Source organism: Opisthorchis viverrini, assembly GCF_000715545.1.
Source record: "Opisthorchis viverrini unplaced genomic scaffold opera_v5_35, whole genome shotgun sequence".
Classification (NCBI taxonomy): Eukaryota; Metazoa; Platyhelminthes; class Trematoda; order Opisthorchiida; family Opisthorchiidae; genus Opisthorchis; species Opisthorchis viverrini.
In genome coordinates this window covers 2142624-2161557 of record NW_008751691.1, presented here as the reverse complement: position 1 = coordinate 2161557, position 18934 = coordinate 2142624, and the positions used below count along the sequence as shown (strand labels likewise).

General features: G+C 45.9%; 2 protein-coding genes across 2 annotated transcripts in view; one reads left to right on the top strand and one right to left on the bottom strand.

The window, feature by feature from the left end:
* T265_02762 (hypothetical protein) overlaps positions 1 to 18934 on the top strand; it is a gene marked incomplete at both ends in the record, with an annotated part of 55637 nt that overhangs the window by 17310 nt on the left and 19393 nt on the right. The window contains 2 exons of the mRNA XM_009167077.1: positions 1598 to 1775; positions 9168 to 9301. Coding sequence (XP_009165341.1) covers positions 1598 to 1775; positions 9168 to 9301 — 312 coding nt within the window. The remainder of the gene's footprint in view (positions 1 to 1597; positions 1776 to 9167; positions 9302 to 18934) is intronic.
* Positions 1 to 18934, bottom strand: part of T265_02761 (hypothetical protein) — a gene marked incomplete at both ends in the record, with an annotated part of 86409 nt that overhangs the window by 64080 nt on the left and 3395 nt on the right. Inside the window, one exon of the mRNA XM_009167076.1 lies at positions 5070 to 5220. Coding sequence (XP_009165340.1) covers positions 5070 to 5220 — 151 coding nt within the window. The remainder of the gene's footprint in view (positions 1 to 5069; positions 5221 to 18934) is intronic.

The following is an 18934-nucleotide window of genomic DNA, read 5'->3' as shown; positions in this document are numbered from 1 at the left end:
TGGTAGTTTTATCTTATATGCATGGGTTGCCTTAGGTGGACCGAAGTCTGCAGTTCATGGTGATCCACAACCGTTTTATTCTGTCGGTTCCAGACAGAACATGATAGCGCTTTGGGAATGTCGGGAAATATAGAACCGAACGCTTTACAAGTCTTGTCATTCCGTAAGCACTTATTCCAGACGCATATTCCGGATACAAAAGACATGTTGTGTACTTATGAAGTCTTGTACTTATGAATAACAAGCCCAGTCATTGATCAGAACAATGGTGGAACAACCGGTGAAAGGCCATAGGACAGGACAACCAACCAGTGATACCCAGACGTCAGAGCTTTTAACGGTACCCGTACAGAACCTATCTTTGCACACAACCCCGCAAGTTAGGAGAAAACTTTAGAGATGCAGAATTTTCCACCTTCAGTCTCCCTCCAAGCAAACACCAACCCCAGTATCAACAAGAAAATTCTTTGTTTCCGTTACTGACCCCTCCACTGTTCACCAAGAAACGTCGCAATAGAGATCCTAATGCCTTCATCTGTATAATACAGACATAAATTAGTCGACTATCGCGTTAAAACGTTGGTCACCATATCAGTAAACATTTCATGATCGAACTTGGTCCACTTTGGCAAGTAATTTGGCACACAGTTTCAATATGAATCACAGGTTTTTGGACCTTGAGATCAGGACAACGTGGAGCTTGCTTTCATTAATTTGTCTGGTTATGGAGTGGTGGGAGTGTATTTCATCTCATTCTTATTTGATTTTGTCCAAATAGATAGCATTTGTAGTGATGTGCGTAACAGGCTGATACATTCGTTACGTCGCACTTGTTTGTCTCAGATATACAGTGGCGATGTTCAGCCAGGACATTAAAATCAGCCAAGTTAGAAAATCTGTCTCATACTCAAAAAACCGCGTGAAAGATGCCAATACAACCAAATTGCTCGTTTGCCCATTTCCTTTGCAAGGATTCATCCTGGCACCGCTTGAAAGGGAATTGTCCCATTGAGAGACTACCAATCGCCATTTAACCAAAACGTCTGGCAACTGAGTTCGTTCCAGGCTTTGAAATGTTACTTTTTTATCTTGAGCGAGTGAAAAAAAACAACCTCAGAATGTCAGCGAAATACACTCATTTGAAAACTAATTTGGTTTTTCGAGAGACTCACCTGGAACCCAGCTGAATCTCTCGGTTTAGATGTCTCCCGGCAACTGAATGTGCTGTACCAGGCCGCCTCATGTTTGAGTCGCTACGATATTCGAGATGTCGCGATACATATACATTTTCGTAATGGACTACTCATAAGGTTGCTGAAAACTTCTCCTCAGAATGTGTGTGAGTGCCCCCGTGGATATTTTGAATACAATAAATCCAGATTTAAACCGGAGATCTGGTTCACCACCATGCTGACACTGGTTGTCAGCGTGGCATTACATAAGCAAATTACTGACAATCTCGGCTTGGGCAGTCAGAGCACGTGGCAGCACATCGTGTTACTACCGGGTGTTTCATTTCGCACCGCTAAGGCTCTCGCCATCTCATCTACCTTACCTAATAATAATGCATCTATGCAAAATCCTTCCTTTTAAACAGGGCTGACCAACTTGAGGCCAAATTACGCGAGAAGGAGTTGGAAATGCAAACTAAGGATGAAGAGATTGCAGAAGTTCAGAAGAGAATCCAACAGTTGGAGACTGACAAAGAGAGCGCCCAAACACTGTCAGCCGAAACTAACCAAAAGCTGGAGGAAACGGAAAAACGAGCGACTGAAGTGAGTTGTATTGGCGTCGGTATCTTATTTAACTCAGTAAATGTGATCGCAGTCTGTGGTCATTAGCACAAGTATCTCTACTCGTTTGGTTCTTACTCATTTCAGAGTTGATAACTGAGTCGACAGTCTAGTTCACTCGCTCAGCCTATGTAGGATAGATCTGTAGTGGTTAACGGCCCTATGGAGTCTCTAGTGAACAGAACAAATTACTAATGTAAGCCAGATACAAAGTCACAAGGAGAAAAATCCAAGTAAATCTTGACTCACAGTTCAAAATAGGAGATTCCGTAGTTCCGTATTCCGTTGAACCACTACACCAAGAATAGTTCTATCTTCCTGGTATTCCAGATCTCCGGTGATTGAAATATTAATCCACAAGTGTGAATATACTAGTCCAGTGTTTGTAGCTGAAATGTTTGTTCACGTTTAGTGTTAGTAGCAGTCAATTAGAGCCAACTGGCGGTCACAACAACAGTCACTCAGCCAAAATCTCAAAGTCACGTTGGAGCCAACAAGCGGGCGGTAGCGGTTGTATTTCAGTAAAACAAACTTTTGTACAGCGATGTGACTGATAATGACGGGTAAAAAGAAGATGATACTGAGCATGAAAAAGAGCAGTTTACAAGTACTAAATATCTGTTTGGCACCAGCTTATGACGAATCATAGAGAAGCCAGTTGGCGGAATTCCCTCCTGTTATTTAGTGTTGTCTGCAGTGATTTTTGTTACACCGCAGTAGATGGTTTAAATTCTATCCAAAATAGGTAGGTCCTGAATTTCAACAAGTGTATGTACAACTGGAAGTCTGCAGGTTCGTAGAACTGGACCATGTTTTTTCACGTAGCTGTGAAGTAGTTGCTCACATGCATCATTCAGATGCAAAAGCATGTCGAATAAAGTGTTTTAGGGAAGTATACAAACAGGTGGAGATACCGACTGTTCACGCGAATTTGTATGTCTTCAAGCGGTCTCTATCTAACCTTTAAGAATGATATGTCCGCACCGATTTTTGGGGCACCGTTCGGGAGGAGATCCTACAACAAATACTGCACCTGTCGTGCTGCTTACTGGATCCTGCGTGCACTTGATCGTTCCCTCTAATCACGAAACCTAATGCTTGTGATTTTTCAAAAAGCGGTGGACTACTAGATGCAAATGAACTTTGTGTTGACAGGGAACTCAGCTGAATTTTACCCGAAACTTCCCTTGGTTTTGATATTCTTCTGCATCTTCTGAACGAATATTGGCTCGTGCTTCATGTTCAACTAAGTGTGCTTAACCCTGGTTTGTAGGATGACAAGAAACGTGCAAGTACATTGGGAAATCTTTGGCCGGCGGTTGTTGGCTACCAGCTTCCTGGGGATTTTGAGATTACGTGTCTTAAAAGTGGCATTTGGGAAATTAGCTATTGACATTTTTTGTGAACGCCTGTGTGTCACAGTGGTCACGTTTGCGGTATGCGGGTCGGTCACACCGCATGTCTAGCTTATAATTACACGTACTGTATAAATTTAAACTGAGGCTGACCCAGCTGAGTTCAGTGTACGATAGACGGATTCAGGGCAATGGTCCAAAACTTTCGGGTCTAGGAGATCAGTGGTTGTCTATTGTCAGCTTTTCTATGCTTCATCCGAAATTTAAGTAATAAAAGTGAGGTGTCGAAATGCCTGTCAGTTTTTGTAGCATAAAGAAAGTATTGATGCCCGGTAGAATCACAGTTATATGTACTACAGAGAACCTCTAATTGTCTTACAAAAATAGCTGTGAGAACACTCTTGGGCAAGCGGTTCTACGAGCCGACAGCTCACAAAAAGAAAAGTGCTACCGTATGAATGTGCGTGCACTTACCTTGAGTGGATTACTTTCCTACAGGTTTCGACTGTCAATGTGATGCTTGGCGTGGAACGATGCCGCCGAACCACTATCGAAAACTGAATAAGTTTGGACTAGGTTACCACTGAAACAGAGTATAATCACTTTCAGGAACTTTGGGTGCGCACCCCGATTACCCACAACTGTTTTCTTATTGGGTACGTTCAGCACAGACGTAACCGTTACGTAGCCTGGTGTGGATTGTCAGAGCGACAGTCTGACGAATGGTGCCCATTATCTGCACAATGCTCTCAGCTGCAAACCCTTTACAAGTGGAGTAAAACTTTCTAAAGAAGAATGTTTCTTTTTGTCGCCTATGTACTCAAACCAAAAGCGGCCCCACTCTACCTTCATATTTCTGCAGCTCACCAAATGACGTTGTTCACGGAGGCAACCATGTCTCTGTGTGAAAGGCCTCGTGGAATAATTAAAGCACTACTGAGACCCCGGGATGGCTGAATTGGACTTAAAAGTTTGAAATGGTACTCTTAACTCAAGACCCGATCGCTTTGTTCCATCAGGGGAGCGCCATTACTCTCGAAATTTCAATTCCATTGTGCGAATACTGAGCGCCCTCCTATCCCAACATGCAGGCACACAGTTCAAGCTGGCGCCGACCGTGAACTTCAGCTCAACTTTGAACAGTGTGTGTAAGAGTTCGTCTGGTTCAGCATCCCGGTGGTGCAGGAGCGAGCATATGCAGTCATATACCTCGAAGGTCGCTGGAGATTCCATATTCACCGTCCAGGGTCTACATTGTCCGTTGCATGAAAAAGAGAATTGCTGTCCGAAGTATTCGTCCACCAGGTCGAAACGTCCTTCTTTAACCAAGATGTTCACAACGTACTAATCTACTATGTTTTATCCCACAAGCAATTCCCGGTGGCCGGTTGCACAGCTCAACTGGAATGATCTTTAGGCATTCCAGACTGGGGGGTATTCTGGGACCGACAACGGCACTTTTGCGAAATTCAAGCACTGCCTCTTCCGTTTGGCATCCAGTTCTCGAGTAAACTGGTGGCGCCGCTCCACAGTGCAGAGATATGGCGATATCTTTCCAGGATTATTTCACGTCTGGTGGTGGTGCAGTTTCTAGAGACTTCATAAGACGGTTCTGACAAACCCGTCTGACTTCTAAGCCTCCAGTACTTTACCTGACAAACAATTTGACATTACGGTACGCAGCCCATGGAAGCGAAGTGAGAAAAGATTCTGAATGAACGTGCGTTCGGAGTCCGCACGTGTGTTTCTCCGCACCATCGATACCTGATTAGATTAGATCAGTTTAAGTTCGTATTTGGCACGCTGTTGGAGGACGGAACTTGGCCAGGCGACTTCGGTTACTTCGAGAGTTCGTACTGCGTAGAAACGGCCTTTCGTTAGCACATGTCTGAAGTACTCTTCCACCCTTTTCTACACGTACCGAGTCCACTCCAAGATAATAACCTAACCGAGTCTCAAATGGTCTAGACTGTCTTACTTGTGTGTTCAGATCTCTCGCGGCCACCAGGACACCAGGGATTATAGCTGCCCGCCACAGGGCATTCACAACTGCAGTCAAGTTGTCTTTTATGCTGTCAGGGCAGCAAGAGGGGCAAATACACTGCCCACAATTTCGATTTTTTGAGATTCCTTAACAGATGCTACTAGATGCTCCCCATAGGGGAGAAAATCAGCTAGTAGGCAATGAAATAAAAATCATTTTGCCCTATGCCTTAATGTGACACAGATTTCTACACATCCTACCTACCCGCTTCTGAATCGCCAGATGTGAGCACTTGGAATTTGGTGGAATTACATAAGGCGATTGGCCCCACCACTGGTCGTGGGTCTTGATTTCATGTTTCGGGTACACACCGAGCATCAAAATCAAGCGATCTCACCGTGAGATCAAGAGCATATTGTTTTCCCACTTGCTTCAGAATGCGAACAATAGGAGCGGCCAGATGGACTGTGCGTCGGAGCTTGAAGTTTGAGGTTGAAGCCTGAGGTTGTCACTGCGGGTTGACATGCACATGCTGCCACAACGGACGCAAGACAAAGGGGTTTTCGGCCGCGAAAAATAAGCCTACGAGAAGGGAGCTAATTGTATGATGGTGGGAGAAGTATGTGAGGGGGAAAGATAGAACGTGTCAGTGTTGGCCTGTTTTCGCTTACCCGCCCTGTTTTATACACCGAATAAGCCGACCCGGCCGATGACACTACCCAACGGCTGATGCAGAATGAAATTAGTGGTAGGGGTGCAATTCATGATTTACGTTTGCTGGGATATTACAGACGCTCTCAGACCTGGATGGGGAGATGAATAAGGGTCTCGACCAAAGCCTGTGGCAGGGAAACGGTATTTGGCGGGAAATGCAAGTGCGTTACAATTTGATTGAAATGGCTACCATAAATGTTCCGACTATCAACTTAGTGTCATCGGGCCATTTGGACCTCAAAACACTGACCAAAGTTCGTGGGAGACTGTCGCACGGACAGGTCTCTGTGTGGGCCCACTGGGTTTCGAAGGTTAACAAAGCGTCCCTATATGATGCTGTTAGGTCTTTTCATGATCAATGACTTTGACCTCGTGTGTGGCTTTCGTTAGAAATCGTTGGGACCATGAGCGAGGGACACTCACCAAGATAGCACCATTCTGGAACAGAAGGCCCCTAGGGCCATGTCCCAGAGACATACGATCTATTGTCGTACCATTAGGGGGTGATAGATATACTTTACTATTCAACCATTTTCTTGCAGTCTTAATGGAGAACGTAAAATAGAGGTGTTGTTGTTAAAATGGACACAGACTTTTGTGGAAACACTTATTTGTCTTGGGGAGGGTCAAAAGGGGTTCAATCATTGCCACGAGGGATAAATTTGAAGTCATTCACGTCTAACACACGCGGTTATTTGGCTGGTTGATCCAAGTTGCAGAAAGTGAGTGCCATGGGATCATTCAGTTCGGCAAATATGATGAAGAAACAAGCGTGAATAATATATATATTATACCAGCGACCAGCGATTGTTCACCTGGCGGTTTGCCCATAGTAGTTCATGAGGCGATGTGAGGGTGAAAAACCGGGGGTGCATTACGTGACTTCCAGGCGGTCGTGATTGAACAACGGAATAACGAAGAGGTTCTGGAGAACCGCGTTTCGAATGGAGGAATATGAGGACTTGGCGGTAAAATTATGGCCGCCGGCGGATGTCCGCTCTAAAGCAAGTAGTTGGACTGTATAGAAAACGATCGTATGGCATGGAAGCGCTCTTTGCATCTGACTGTTCTTTGCCCTGTTGGGGTCCCGTGAAACCTCGTTTATGGGGTCGCAGTTTCAGGGCCCTGTACAGTGAAGATGGAACTTCGGAGTGATGTCCTTGTATCGTTTAGCCAGGTTAGTTAGTATTTAAACAGCAAGTGCTGGGCTTGAGTACGGTAGAGACCGTTGTTAACGTAAAGCTATTATGAGCTTCTTCGTCCATGTCATTTGCACCCTCTTCGGGAAAACTGAAACAAATGAGAGGCTTGCATGGGCCACTAAAGCGGATTCTGTGGTCCATTTGAAAACGGGACGAGAAGAACGCGTAACACAACCAAAACGGCAGGTCATTGTGCGGATATTGTGGTGCAAGGCCACCGGGCTTTGACCAACAGAACTATTCTGGATGTGTGGAGGTCGTGAAGCGTTAGGGCTGCTCCTGGTGTAGCTGTAGTCAATTACGGGTGAGCTTGGAAAGCTGACAAAGGGCAGAGAGATCCTGGGTTGGGTTAAGCCTCTTAATGAGTGGGACAGCACTTGAAAGAAAATATTCTTGTAATTTCTACCTCACCACCCTTCGTTGAGGCACCAGCTACCGTCATGCGCTTTGAAACCCGTTGCTGAAGGGATTGAAAGGGCGTTGATGTTTTCTCGACTTGGACAACGCACTGGTCATGGATGGCGACATTCGAAGCTTTGCTAAGACACCTTGCCCTTTCAATTGCTCTAGGATGACCTGAAAGGTTATCCTAGTTAGCCTGAAGAATCGACATACTTGTCGGTCAAACATTATTTGGTTTTCCGAGCACATCTACTTTGGGACGACTTGCTTACTGCAAAAATGGCCCGTGTTATTTTTGAGTAAAGTATACCGGTTTGCGATTGGATGTCATCAGCTATGAGTCTCGCCCAATCATGCGTTCAGAATTATTCAGTACACTCTCAATATCCCCATTTTGTCAACGCCATGTGCAAAAATATCATCCATCAACCCTTGGTTCCGACGACCGCAATGTGGACTAAAGGACACTGATGTACCAGGCTACAAGAACTGCCAAATTAAGAATGACGATGAAGAGCGAAGATCACCGAAATCAAACACTAATTGTTGATAAAAGGGTCGGGGTTTCTGTCAGAGACGTTTGTAATAAAAAAACGACGACAGAGAACCTTCATTTGCCAAGCCTGGCCCCAGATGCTGATACCCTACACTGGGTATGAGAGCATCCAATACTGGCCGAGTGAATTCTTCATTCCAGAGTTATTGGCCAGTGGTAACGTCCTATCTGTACCTGCGATGCCAAGATTTTTTCTGCTGAATCTTCTATTTGGTTTCTCATTTCCCACTGCTGTGTCCGCGTTATCCACTTCAGCCCCCGCTGAAGCACCCAGACTCTGTCTTGGCCTTCGAGAGCTGGGCTAAAGAGTGCGGTTGTACGCTATCCTCTATTTACTTTTGTAACGTCCTATCTGTACCTGCGATGCCGAGATTTTTTCTGCTGAATCTTCTATTTGGTTTCTCATTTCCCACTGCTGTGTCCGCGTTATCCACTTCAGCCCCCGCTGAAGCACCCAGACTCTGTCTTGGCCTTCGAGAGCTGGGCTAAAGAGTGCGGTTGTACGCTATCCTCTATTTACTTTTGAGCTATGGAGCCAGGAGAACCCATTCGTGACACTAGCGTGGTCGCCTGAATTTTTAATATAGGAGTTTGTTGCGGTCCAAATTACCACAACGCAACCACCTAGATATGGGGATCCGGGACTGACGAGAATGACCAGGCAAACTACTCCGGCCGTTGTGCTGAATCCATCAATTTTATGGGCTTTCTGACACAATCACATATATTCGGAACCAGCATAAGCTATCAGAAAGCTATCTGCCTCACTGGATCCAGCGGAAGCTAACGGATCGCGTCAAACCGTTAATCGTTAGTTGACCTTGAGTTTCATTTGACGACCTAAGCTTTTTTTGTCCGGACGCGCATCCTGTAGGCCTCCTCCTTGATCATTCTGCTGTCTAAAGTTTGTGGTACATTTTCCGTTGAGGTGATAGTTTTAGGCATATAATGGCGGATTCTGTTGTGTCAGAGGTGAAGACGAAAATGGTTAATATGAAAATCTTGGTCGACAGCTTGAAAAAGGACCTTGCGGCCAGGAACCGCCAGCTGGAAGACGAAACAGAAAGGCACTCTAAAGTATGTATGCTTGTCACTATACTGATGATCCTGCTTGATATTTTTTGTCGCCGAGTTTATTTATTAAACCCATTCTGCTTTTAGGCAGAGGCTGAGGTTGCTGCTCTACAAAAACGAATCCGCCAGCTGGAGGATGAGCTTGAATCTACCGAAACCCGACTTTCCGAGGCTACACAGAAATTAGAAGAAGCCAGCAAAGCGGCGGACGAGAGCGATCGGTACGTTTTACTTCTTTGTTCTCCATGTCGTTTAGTTTCCTACTCTATCATCCAAGTCCTGAATTATCTAGATTTCAGCCACCTATTTGGAACCCTCATGGTCCCAAACCGTTCGGGACGAATCCAGATTCTTCGTAATTTCTCGAGTGTGTAGTGGTCTCATTGCAAAAGCTCGTGTTATCCACGGTGTGCAAGTTCTGCTTAGCTGAATATTCTTTACTGACTGGAACCCATTTAGTGGTCGCCTTTGCCCAGTTAGGTTAAGTGGTTCCATCAAGATTAATGCACCTCAGCTCGGTTTGTTGCGTCAGCACATGCTCTGGTGGACGACATATCCGAGTCTGAGAATGACAGTTTCTATTGAGATTTGTCACGGCTGCTTCAGTTAGCAGGAAATACAAATCTCGTGATTCTGTTATACGAATGCACATTTCGGTCGACTATATCATGAGGGAGCCCATCTTGACAGTTGATTCGGGATTGATGCTCACCGCATTGATGATATTGAGTGGTCCCTTCATTTATGTGCTCAAAGTAATTTACTTCAAGCAAGTACAAAACTTCGGCACGTGCGTTCATTCTGGTGACTTAGAGGCCACCAACTACAAACCAGCCGTTGACCCAGCTTGATCACGTGAGAGAAGACAAACACATAACTCCGATCATGGTATTGTGCAGGTGCGCGTGTCTATTAGCTTCCTCTTTGGGACAGGGCGGTTGATGCATGGTCATTCAGTTCACCAATTAAAAGCGTTTTGGTAGCCCAACATTACCGAGTTGGCTTGACTGAGAAGCTTCCGGAACTCGGCGGAAACAATGGTGCTTATGATGGAGATTGCAAAAAGAAGCCATCCTCACAGCCTTTGATGCTGTCTGCTTGTGGTCGCTCGCACACCCCAATGGACAAACTCTCCAGGTAGCTCGAGATAGCTGAGTCGTTATGGCGCTAACTTATGGACGGGGACGAGATGGCTCAAGTAGTTAGAGTGCGAATCTACTGACCGGAAGGTCAGTTGTTCGAACCCGATCCCTGTCTCTTGACTTCCCCTGTCTAAGCTTGGGCAACCTGGCAGTATCTCAGCCCCCTTGCTTCCTTCTGGTGACATGGCAGCCAGGCACCGAACGAACAAAAGGTAAATGATATGGTGAATAATTGTGTCAGTAGCGTCCGTGCAATCAGTTTCCATCCAGATTGTCTGATAGAGTTTTGGAGATGTTGCTTCTACGGATATTTGTGTCAGACCAGCCCAAGGTCCTCTTCTCTAATCCATTTCTTCCTCTACTGCAGGACTCTGTCTCAGTAAATTGATATGGTTGTACGTCAATGAGTCGCCAGGGTCCTCCTATTACTGTGAATGATGATGAGTGGGACGTCAGCACCAGGTGGTCTCATTGCTAGAAATGTACGTGGTATTTCCAGCTCGGATGCTTTTGTGTTTGGTTGATCAGGTTGCTGGTGATCTGTTCGCCGAGTTTGGCTATAAGCTTGTAAATCACCAAGTGGGTTGACGTGTCGATGATATGTCCCCTCATTTTGTGACGAAAATCTCGCAAGCCAGTTGCCAAGCCCAGTGAACAGATCAACGACCACCTGACCAACTAACAGTGTCATCGCTTCAGCGCGTCGTTGCGCTTAGTCCAGATGCTTTTAATCCTGCACTGTTCAAAGAAGTTTGAATATCTCGTGGCTATTCTAACGACTTTACTTCAAACTATCTGGAATGCGTAAATATAGTGACAGAATGAGGCGCTTCGGTGGTGATTCCTGCATTCAAAAAAGGCACCGCGCGAGAACTACCAAGACATAGGTTTATTGCTACAGCTTTCAAGGTGCTGTCCGGTATTATCCTACGAAAGTTGACCCATCATTAGGATAGTAGGATTCGCGAGCATCAAGATGAGTTCCTCCTTAATGAAGCGCTCATCAGTCAACTCTTCATTGTGCGTAAAGTTTTGGGACTGCATCTCTCCTTACGATGGACAAAAATGATCATCCTTGATCCCAGGTCCATTTTCGACTCCGTTTACCATAAAAAAAACTGGCAGCGTCTGGCATTGAAGGGCTTCCCTTTCAAGATCTTTACTCATGAATCGTTCAGCTATAACACCCTTTTGGTACCCAGCTGCCATGCCACCCGAATGCATGCAGAGGTCGGGTTCGGACCACAGATCTTTCGGTCAGTAAATTCGTGCTCTAACCACTGAGCCTTCTCGCCCCCTTGACTCTACCTCAAAACTCATGACTCTTACCCCTCTTGACTCATGAAAGCCGCATATGTCACCTACCGTCAATGCATACGTGCTCGCAAGATCACTCCAACATCACTACATCTAGGTGTGTTAGGAAGGGGAATCACCTGTTGTACTTCCTCTTTAACCCCACAATCGATGCGCCTCTTGGGTCTTTACTTGTCTAAAAAATCGAGGATCCAAATACTCCCGGGGCGTTTGCTCACGGGTTTTGAGTACTCCGGCAATATTGATTTTCTCGGATCAAACCCTTTGGAACTCGAAAGTTTCAAATAATCGTAATAATTGTGCTGCATAATTAGGTGTATGCTTCGAATCTGTAAAATGTGAATGCTGCTGCAAGATTAAGTGGAATCAAGCCAAGGTCTCATACTTGCAGTTGAATGAATCGGTCTGTTAAATAAGCTATTCCATCTGGACAGCTGTATACTTCCGGGAAGACCGGCAGAAAACGAAGTCACTTCTTCAATCGGGAAGGTCAGGGCAGCGTTTTTCGAAGTCCGACAATTATGGCGCTGATTTTGTGTCACCATGACTGTCAAGGGTAAGGTGTATCATGCCGCGGTTCGATGTGACCTACTTCATGGATCAGGTGTGTGGCCGCTGCCTACATGTGGATTTCGATGGCTCTGTGCGAAGGTTTGGTGAGAACATCAATTCAGTAGTGCTGCTGTACGCCTAGTGGTTTATTGAATAGTTTATTTTCCGACAGATCAGCTGGTCTCACTCCACCGGTTACCCTATGTATAGCATGCACTTTGTTTGCCAGAGGGCCGCTTGCCTTGTAGAACCCTCCCCGCTCAGCCTTGTGCCAGATGCAGACGGCATAGAGGTGGCCAGTTCATTACTTGGCAGGAAGGCGTGGAAGCCGTTGCCAGTCAACTGGGTTGGCTGACTGCTATCTCCCGGTTTGGGGCCACGGGATGAAGCAAACCAGTGACCCTGACAGCTATGGCTTTGTGATGCAACCGTAGCAAAACTCGTCTTCACTATGCGGCTGTAGCCCACTGCCATACCAGAGAATCAATCATTTGACATCAGTGAGCTCTTTGAGCCGCCGCCCCCCAACGTGGGGCTCATTTTTCATTCTAATACTCAGTGGACGAAACGGTAATAGCTGGAACCGTTGACCATCGGTATACGATTTGAAAGCTGAAAACAATTGAATTGAACTATTAACCGTCTGTGATTAGCGAGCCGTCAGACCTTGCCATTCCTGGCAATTTTACTTGTCATCCCTTCCTATGCGTGCTGATTATGACTGTGAGATTCTGTGTGCGTCACTAATTTCAGTTTACCAGCTATGAACCATGTACCGTGGATACATTGGTTTCGGGTGCTATATTTCCGATCATCGGAAAGTGAGAAAGCTTGAGGATACAGCCAACTATTTGGGGTGATGACGTATTCAGTTAGTTCGAGAACTGGGTAGCTACGCATTGAAGGCAATAGCTTTGATGCACAGCGCCAATGACTGGCATTTTTGCCAGTATCCTTAATCATCCGGAGAGGCGGCAGTTGTCCACCCGACTCAGTGTGCTGGTTAGTGTTCACATACTCCGTTGCGAAGTCATACACGGTACACCTCTTGGCGCTCCCAATCGGTATAGAGCTGTGCGAGGCAGACGGCCACGTGGAATGCGGAGTACATCTAAGCAGCGTAACCTATGAAGCGTGAGTAATTCATATATCGTAGGAAAGTGCATTAAATGACCTGGCTTCCCTCAGCATTGCTAATCCGACGTTCCCACTAGACCCTACCAATGCTTCGGAGACGCCGATGGTCAAGCACTGACAGCTTTCGTATGTCCTTTGCGTGCAGAGGCCATGTTTCTGATCCATAAAGCAGTATGGATCACATTCCCGCAGCGTAAACTCTGCTGTTGACAGACAACCTGACGTCACGTCGACGCCTTAAGGGTCGGAGGTTGGCAAAACTGCCCTGTCCTTCTCTGTTTGAGTATTAGTCCCATCTCCACTTAGTCCCCCGGAACTTATATTGCTGCAATGTCGGCTGCCTCATCTGACTCTTCGTATGACGTTCTTGTACCCTTCGTGGAAAGCGGCATGACGATAGAGAAGCTCCTTTGACTGGTACTTTCTTTTCGTTCCAAATCTTCTGCATTGTGGTTGTTGGACTGTTCTTTAGGGCCTCACCACCTTTGAGTGGTGCGAGATGCAGTCAAACCGGGCCAGGTGCATTGATGTTAATTGAGGCAGACAATCGCACGGTGTGGGGGCTGTGTAGGAGGACCAGTGAGCAACGAGTTCTATTCCGCGGTTGCCCAAGAAGAAGGAGGTTTAGTTGAGGTACCCAACCTTGAATGTTTGTCTCAAAACCTGGCTCACAAGGCCTTGGGAGGATGTAGGGTTTTAACCATATGTCTAGCTGACCCACAACCTTGGTGTATCCTAACCTCAAGGTGTGTTCGATTCTTTAGATTGGTCAGTACTCGCTACACTTTCAACAGGGATATTTCCAAAAGTTGATGGACATAATCTGGTCCTTATATTCACATAATTCCGGGCGCACAGTAAGTGGTGTCCACCAAGAATTTTCTCCGTTTTTCTGTCCACCTTCGTGGTCAAAGTACTGAGACAAACATTGGAGGTTTTTAACTCATTGCCGATGAGAACCCTGTCGTCTGGACAATGCGGACGACATCGTCTTCATCTTGGTAAACGAAGATTAAGCACGAACACTGTTGAATAAACTGACCATTATACCATCTTTCGGTATGCACTTGGTACCTACAGTACGCTTCAAGACGTACGGTTTCTGAACATGCTTCTTGCAATTCAAGGAGAAGCACTGGGGTTTGTGGATAATTCCACATGCCGTGATAGTTGTATTAGCTCTGGTTGTAGTGTGTCTGATCAAATCAGTGCATGAATCTCAGGCCCTAAGCGAGTTTACCAGTTAACATCACTTGTGGCATCAAAAAGGCATATCACTGGATCTCAGAAGTAGTGTGTACCAGGTTACAGTAAAGGTCGTGTTGTATGTTTGCTAGACGTGACTTCTACAAACAGTTGGTGTGAAGCTTCTCCTGGCTTTTGTCCGTCGATTCATCGAAAAGGTTGCTGGCGAGACGTCGAAGCTATGCATTATTTCGAAACTGTTGTCTGCGGTGTAACCCAGCCTTCGTCTTCGATACATTTAACCTTTGATAGGTCTGTGGTTTTGCCGGAGGCCCTGGGACAGATTTCTTTCTGTTGCAATCACAGTCCAATCGAACTCATCATACCGCGCCAGGAAAAATAGGTCGAGAAGCTGGTTGGGTCCAGAAGGCTGAGGAGATAAACGTAGTGAAAGACGCTAGAAATGACTACAGGTGACATTTTCCTAATCATTGACGTCGAAAACGAAGCACGACTACCGAGGGTCAAACCATCAACCATATTGCTATTTTTCGGCATGTCCTTCCTACCTACGGAGGGCGGAATCTTTCCTCAAACAATTCAGTTTCGGAACATCTTTGCAACTCGCGGAGAAGCACCAGAGGTTTTAGGGTGTCTTACGTACCTCGGTAATTGTATCATCTCCGACGGTAGTGTGCCTGCTGAACTCAGTGCACGAATATGAAAGGCTTGATTCGTCAGTCCCTGGTAGCCCGCGACATAGACGGAATCTTTTTACGATTTGGCCAGACGGGAACAAATTTCGCCAACCAAGGTATCTGTGACACCTAGATCAAGATAGATCAGTGGTTAATACTTACTGACAGGAAGATCCATGGTTCGAAACCAGCTTCTGAATCTCGACTGCTGTCTGCGCTTGGGCAACCTGGTTTTATCAAAGCCCTCGTGCTTTCTTCTGGTGGAACGGCAGCTATGCGCCGAAAGTGTTACAGCTGAACGACTGTAGTCATTTGTTACGGTAAATCAGCTTATCCATCAAGCCTGGTGTTTGCAATGCTGTAGTATGCTCCGGATTGTTAGATTGCTCACTGTACCTTTCTTCGCAACTCTCCTGGATAAAGATGACTCGTCTTCAAGACTATCCCGAATCGCCGTCCCCCACCCATTCTGACTAACAATATGATCTGAGGACAGCGCCACCAGTCTCTGTTCCTTTGCTTGATGCTGTAGATCACATACAAACCCAGTAGTTCAACATCGGCCTTAACTTTTGGGAACGAGGTTGTCCATTGTCATCGGGTACGACAGCGTCATTCAGAGCGGGGCAATGTCGATGTGTCGATGGCAGTTTTGGACAATGGTTTTTCGAAGTACATGTCCAAACCGTCGTTGGGGTCGCCGGACCAACTTGGAGAGACGTACAACATAATAACCGCGCTCCATGACACCAGCGTTGGATACTTTGGTTCTAACTTGCCTTCAGTACTCTCCTTAAGTAGCACTGATCAAAGATTTGGATTTCGCGGTCATCATTTCGGAGAGGCCAGGTCACACAGGTTTGCTTTGGTACGGCTCGGACGTACGCATTGTACACGAAGCCTTGTTCGAAGGTTGACTTTCGAGCGTCTCCGAACGGCAACGTGAAGCTCTGTGAAGGCCATCCTGGCGTTGCCGATGCAACAACCCATTTTCCTCTGTGCTTGGCCATTTGGAAGGATGATGAGGCAAAAATACGGGAAGGAATCAGCTAGATTTGTGGTCTGTCGGTTGGTATCGATCTGTCCGGATCGAAATCAATACTTGTGAAGAACTTGATGTCCCCAGAATTCATCTTTAGTCTAACTAGCCAAGTGTAACGCCCGATGTGATCAAGGATAGGGTGCATTTCCTTGTGGTCCTTGCTAAGGACTTTGAAGTCCTCACTGTGGTCAAGATCCGTGGTCCAAGTGATAGAGTTTATCGGTACCTCAGACAAGTTGCTGAGCGAATGATTCATTACCCGATCAATCGAAAAGTTTAGAAGGGAAAGAAGTGAGAAATGAAAGCATATAGCCTCACCGAACGCCGGAGTTAAAAAATCATAGTCTCTTCTCCATAGACTTTGGTAATGCATCTTGTGCCCCAGGAGTAGGCTGCAATAATATTCACCAGGTTATCTGGCGCGCTATCAATTTATAAGGCAGACTGTTGATGTATTCAGATGCTGCACGGGACTCAATGAGGCCAGCGGTGGTCGGTTGCTGGAGCTTGTAGCGGTGTTGCGAAACATAGTGTGGTTGGATATTTGGTTGGCGCAACTTATTCCTGATTCCCGACTTGCCTTTGGAGTGCGAGGGCGAGGTGCTCAAGTGCTCTAGAGCGCGAATTTATCGACCGGAAGATCCCTGGTTCGAGCCCGACCTCTGCATCTCAACTTCCCCTGTCTAGGCTTGAGCAACCTGGCAGTATTTCAGCCTTCGTGATTCCTTCGGGTGGCGTATCAGCTAGGCACCGGAAGGTTGTTACAGCTGAACGACTTTTTTGGAGTGCTATGAGGCTGTATGATTTTCCTGGAGTGGCTATAGTGTTTGTCACGCTAATATCCTCGTCGTCTGAACATACCGTTATGTTCGTTAGATTGTTTGGAAACCTGATCATCTGCAGCACACTTAACCTTCTTTGTATCCGAAGCACAACACGCTTCCGTCGAAGACACCGAAATGATATTGCCAAACTACAACGAGTGGTTTTGTGGATACGCTGACTTGGCTGTGTTCTTAGAATTCTAGACACTTGTCTTCTTTACTGAGCTCTTTTCGCCTGATAACGCACAAGATGGAAACAGACTGGAGGAATTTATCCTTGGTAACGAAGCTGAAAACCATAACTGACAAACTCGGTCGAATTTGAGGCTGCATAATCCTCAGGTGGGTTCCCCTGGATGGGCTCCATCAGTGGATAAGATATGACTCGAGATGGCTCAGTGGCGCGAACTTACTGACAGGAAGGTCCGTGTTTCGGATCCGACCTCTGCATCTTGACTACTCCTGTCTAGGCTTGAGCAACCTCGGGCTTCGTTTGGTTGGATGACAGCTGGGCACCGAAAGGGTTCTATAGCTGAACTATTCTACAAATAGATCGCAGGTACCGGTTGCATACCCAGCGTCATCGCTTCATGCTGTCTCCCTCAGCACATGACCATTTTATATCCGCGCCAATACCGAACCATATTTATACTCTGTATACCGTCGTCTTCGGATTCACACTGCAGTACTTTGGGCTGTTGCTTCCAGCTTGTAGATTTCCTCTCTCAGTCTGTCCATCGCTCAGTAAAAATTTCAGCTGAACCCTGCGACGATTTACAGTGGACACTAGAGAAGACATTGAAGACACTGCTACACAGCAACTAGTCATGGCCTAACTTGTCGCTGGACCAAAGACAGCTGATGGATTAGTTTCATCAAGGTTGGGTAACTATCTAGCCGTTCAACTGGCTATAAATGTACATCAATTGTAGAACCTGCGTTGATTTTTTCCACGCCATCAACACGTCAGTGAAAAAGCTACTTTGACCAGTCTGATCTACGTTTGTCGTAACGCGCAACCCACTACTGATCGACGGTGGCGCCCGACCAGAACTGAGTCACACTGTTGATGGTATTCCTGTTTTTATAGAAAAAACATGACAGGGCCAAAATAAACTTCGATTACATTTGATTCACTTCAGCAGCTTCAAATTTCTTCAGTTTCGTGGGCTCTGTTGACGCACACAAGTCATGTTGGCTGGATAACTGATACGAGTGTGCACTAATTAGTTAAAAATGTAGGGTACTGGATCGTGGCATTCTTCCGGTGACGTATGCACACCGTGACGATAAAAATAGCGGAGAAATCTCAGAACTGTCCTACTTTGTGTATTCACGTGAGCTTCTAAAATAGCCAGATGCTTTCGGATTCGTTTTACCTAGCTGATTAAAAAAATTCTTATAAGCGGCAGTGAAATCCTGATAACTGGTGAATGATTTCAGCCACTTGTTTGAGTCTTGAAAGATTTGTATTTGTTGTATTGCAATTTTGTTATGGCAACACATCCCCTGTTTTGGGTCGTTTCTGCCTGTACAAGATGAACAATTTACTTGACCTATATGTGTGTTAACCCAGAGAGGTAATTTTGATGAGGACCTTGTTTCCTCCCTAATCCAATCGAAGAAATTTCGAACAAACAGCGTCTAGCCTGAAGAACCTGTGAAGTGATTCTTTCAATATACCACAGTCCTGGATGTAGCCGACTCAGAGAGTGCACTGGCTTGATTGTTGCTCAGTACAGTTTCTTTGTCTAAATGTTGTGGCGGAACATCCGATTCTTCTGAGGTTTGTATAACATTTTGTTAGGTTCACTAACAGGCTTATTCACGACACGTAGCATTATTTTGCAGGGCGCGAGCAGAGGTATTGCATGCTATAGAGTAGAATGTTGGTAGCTCAGGTAGTATAGATGGTCGTTGGTTTGTTCGCTGAGCTGGGCAATTTGATTGTAAACCC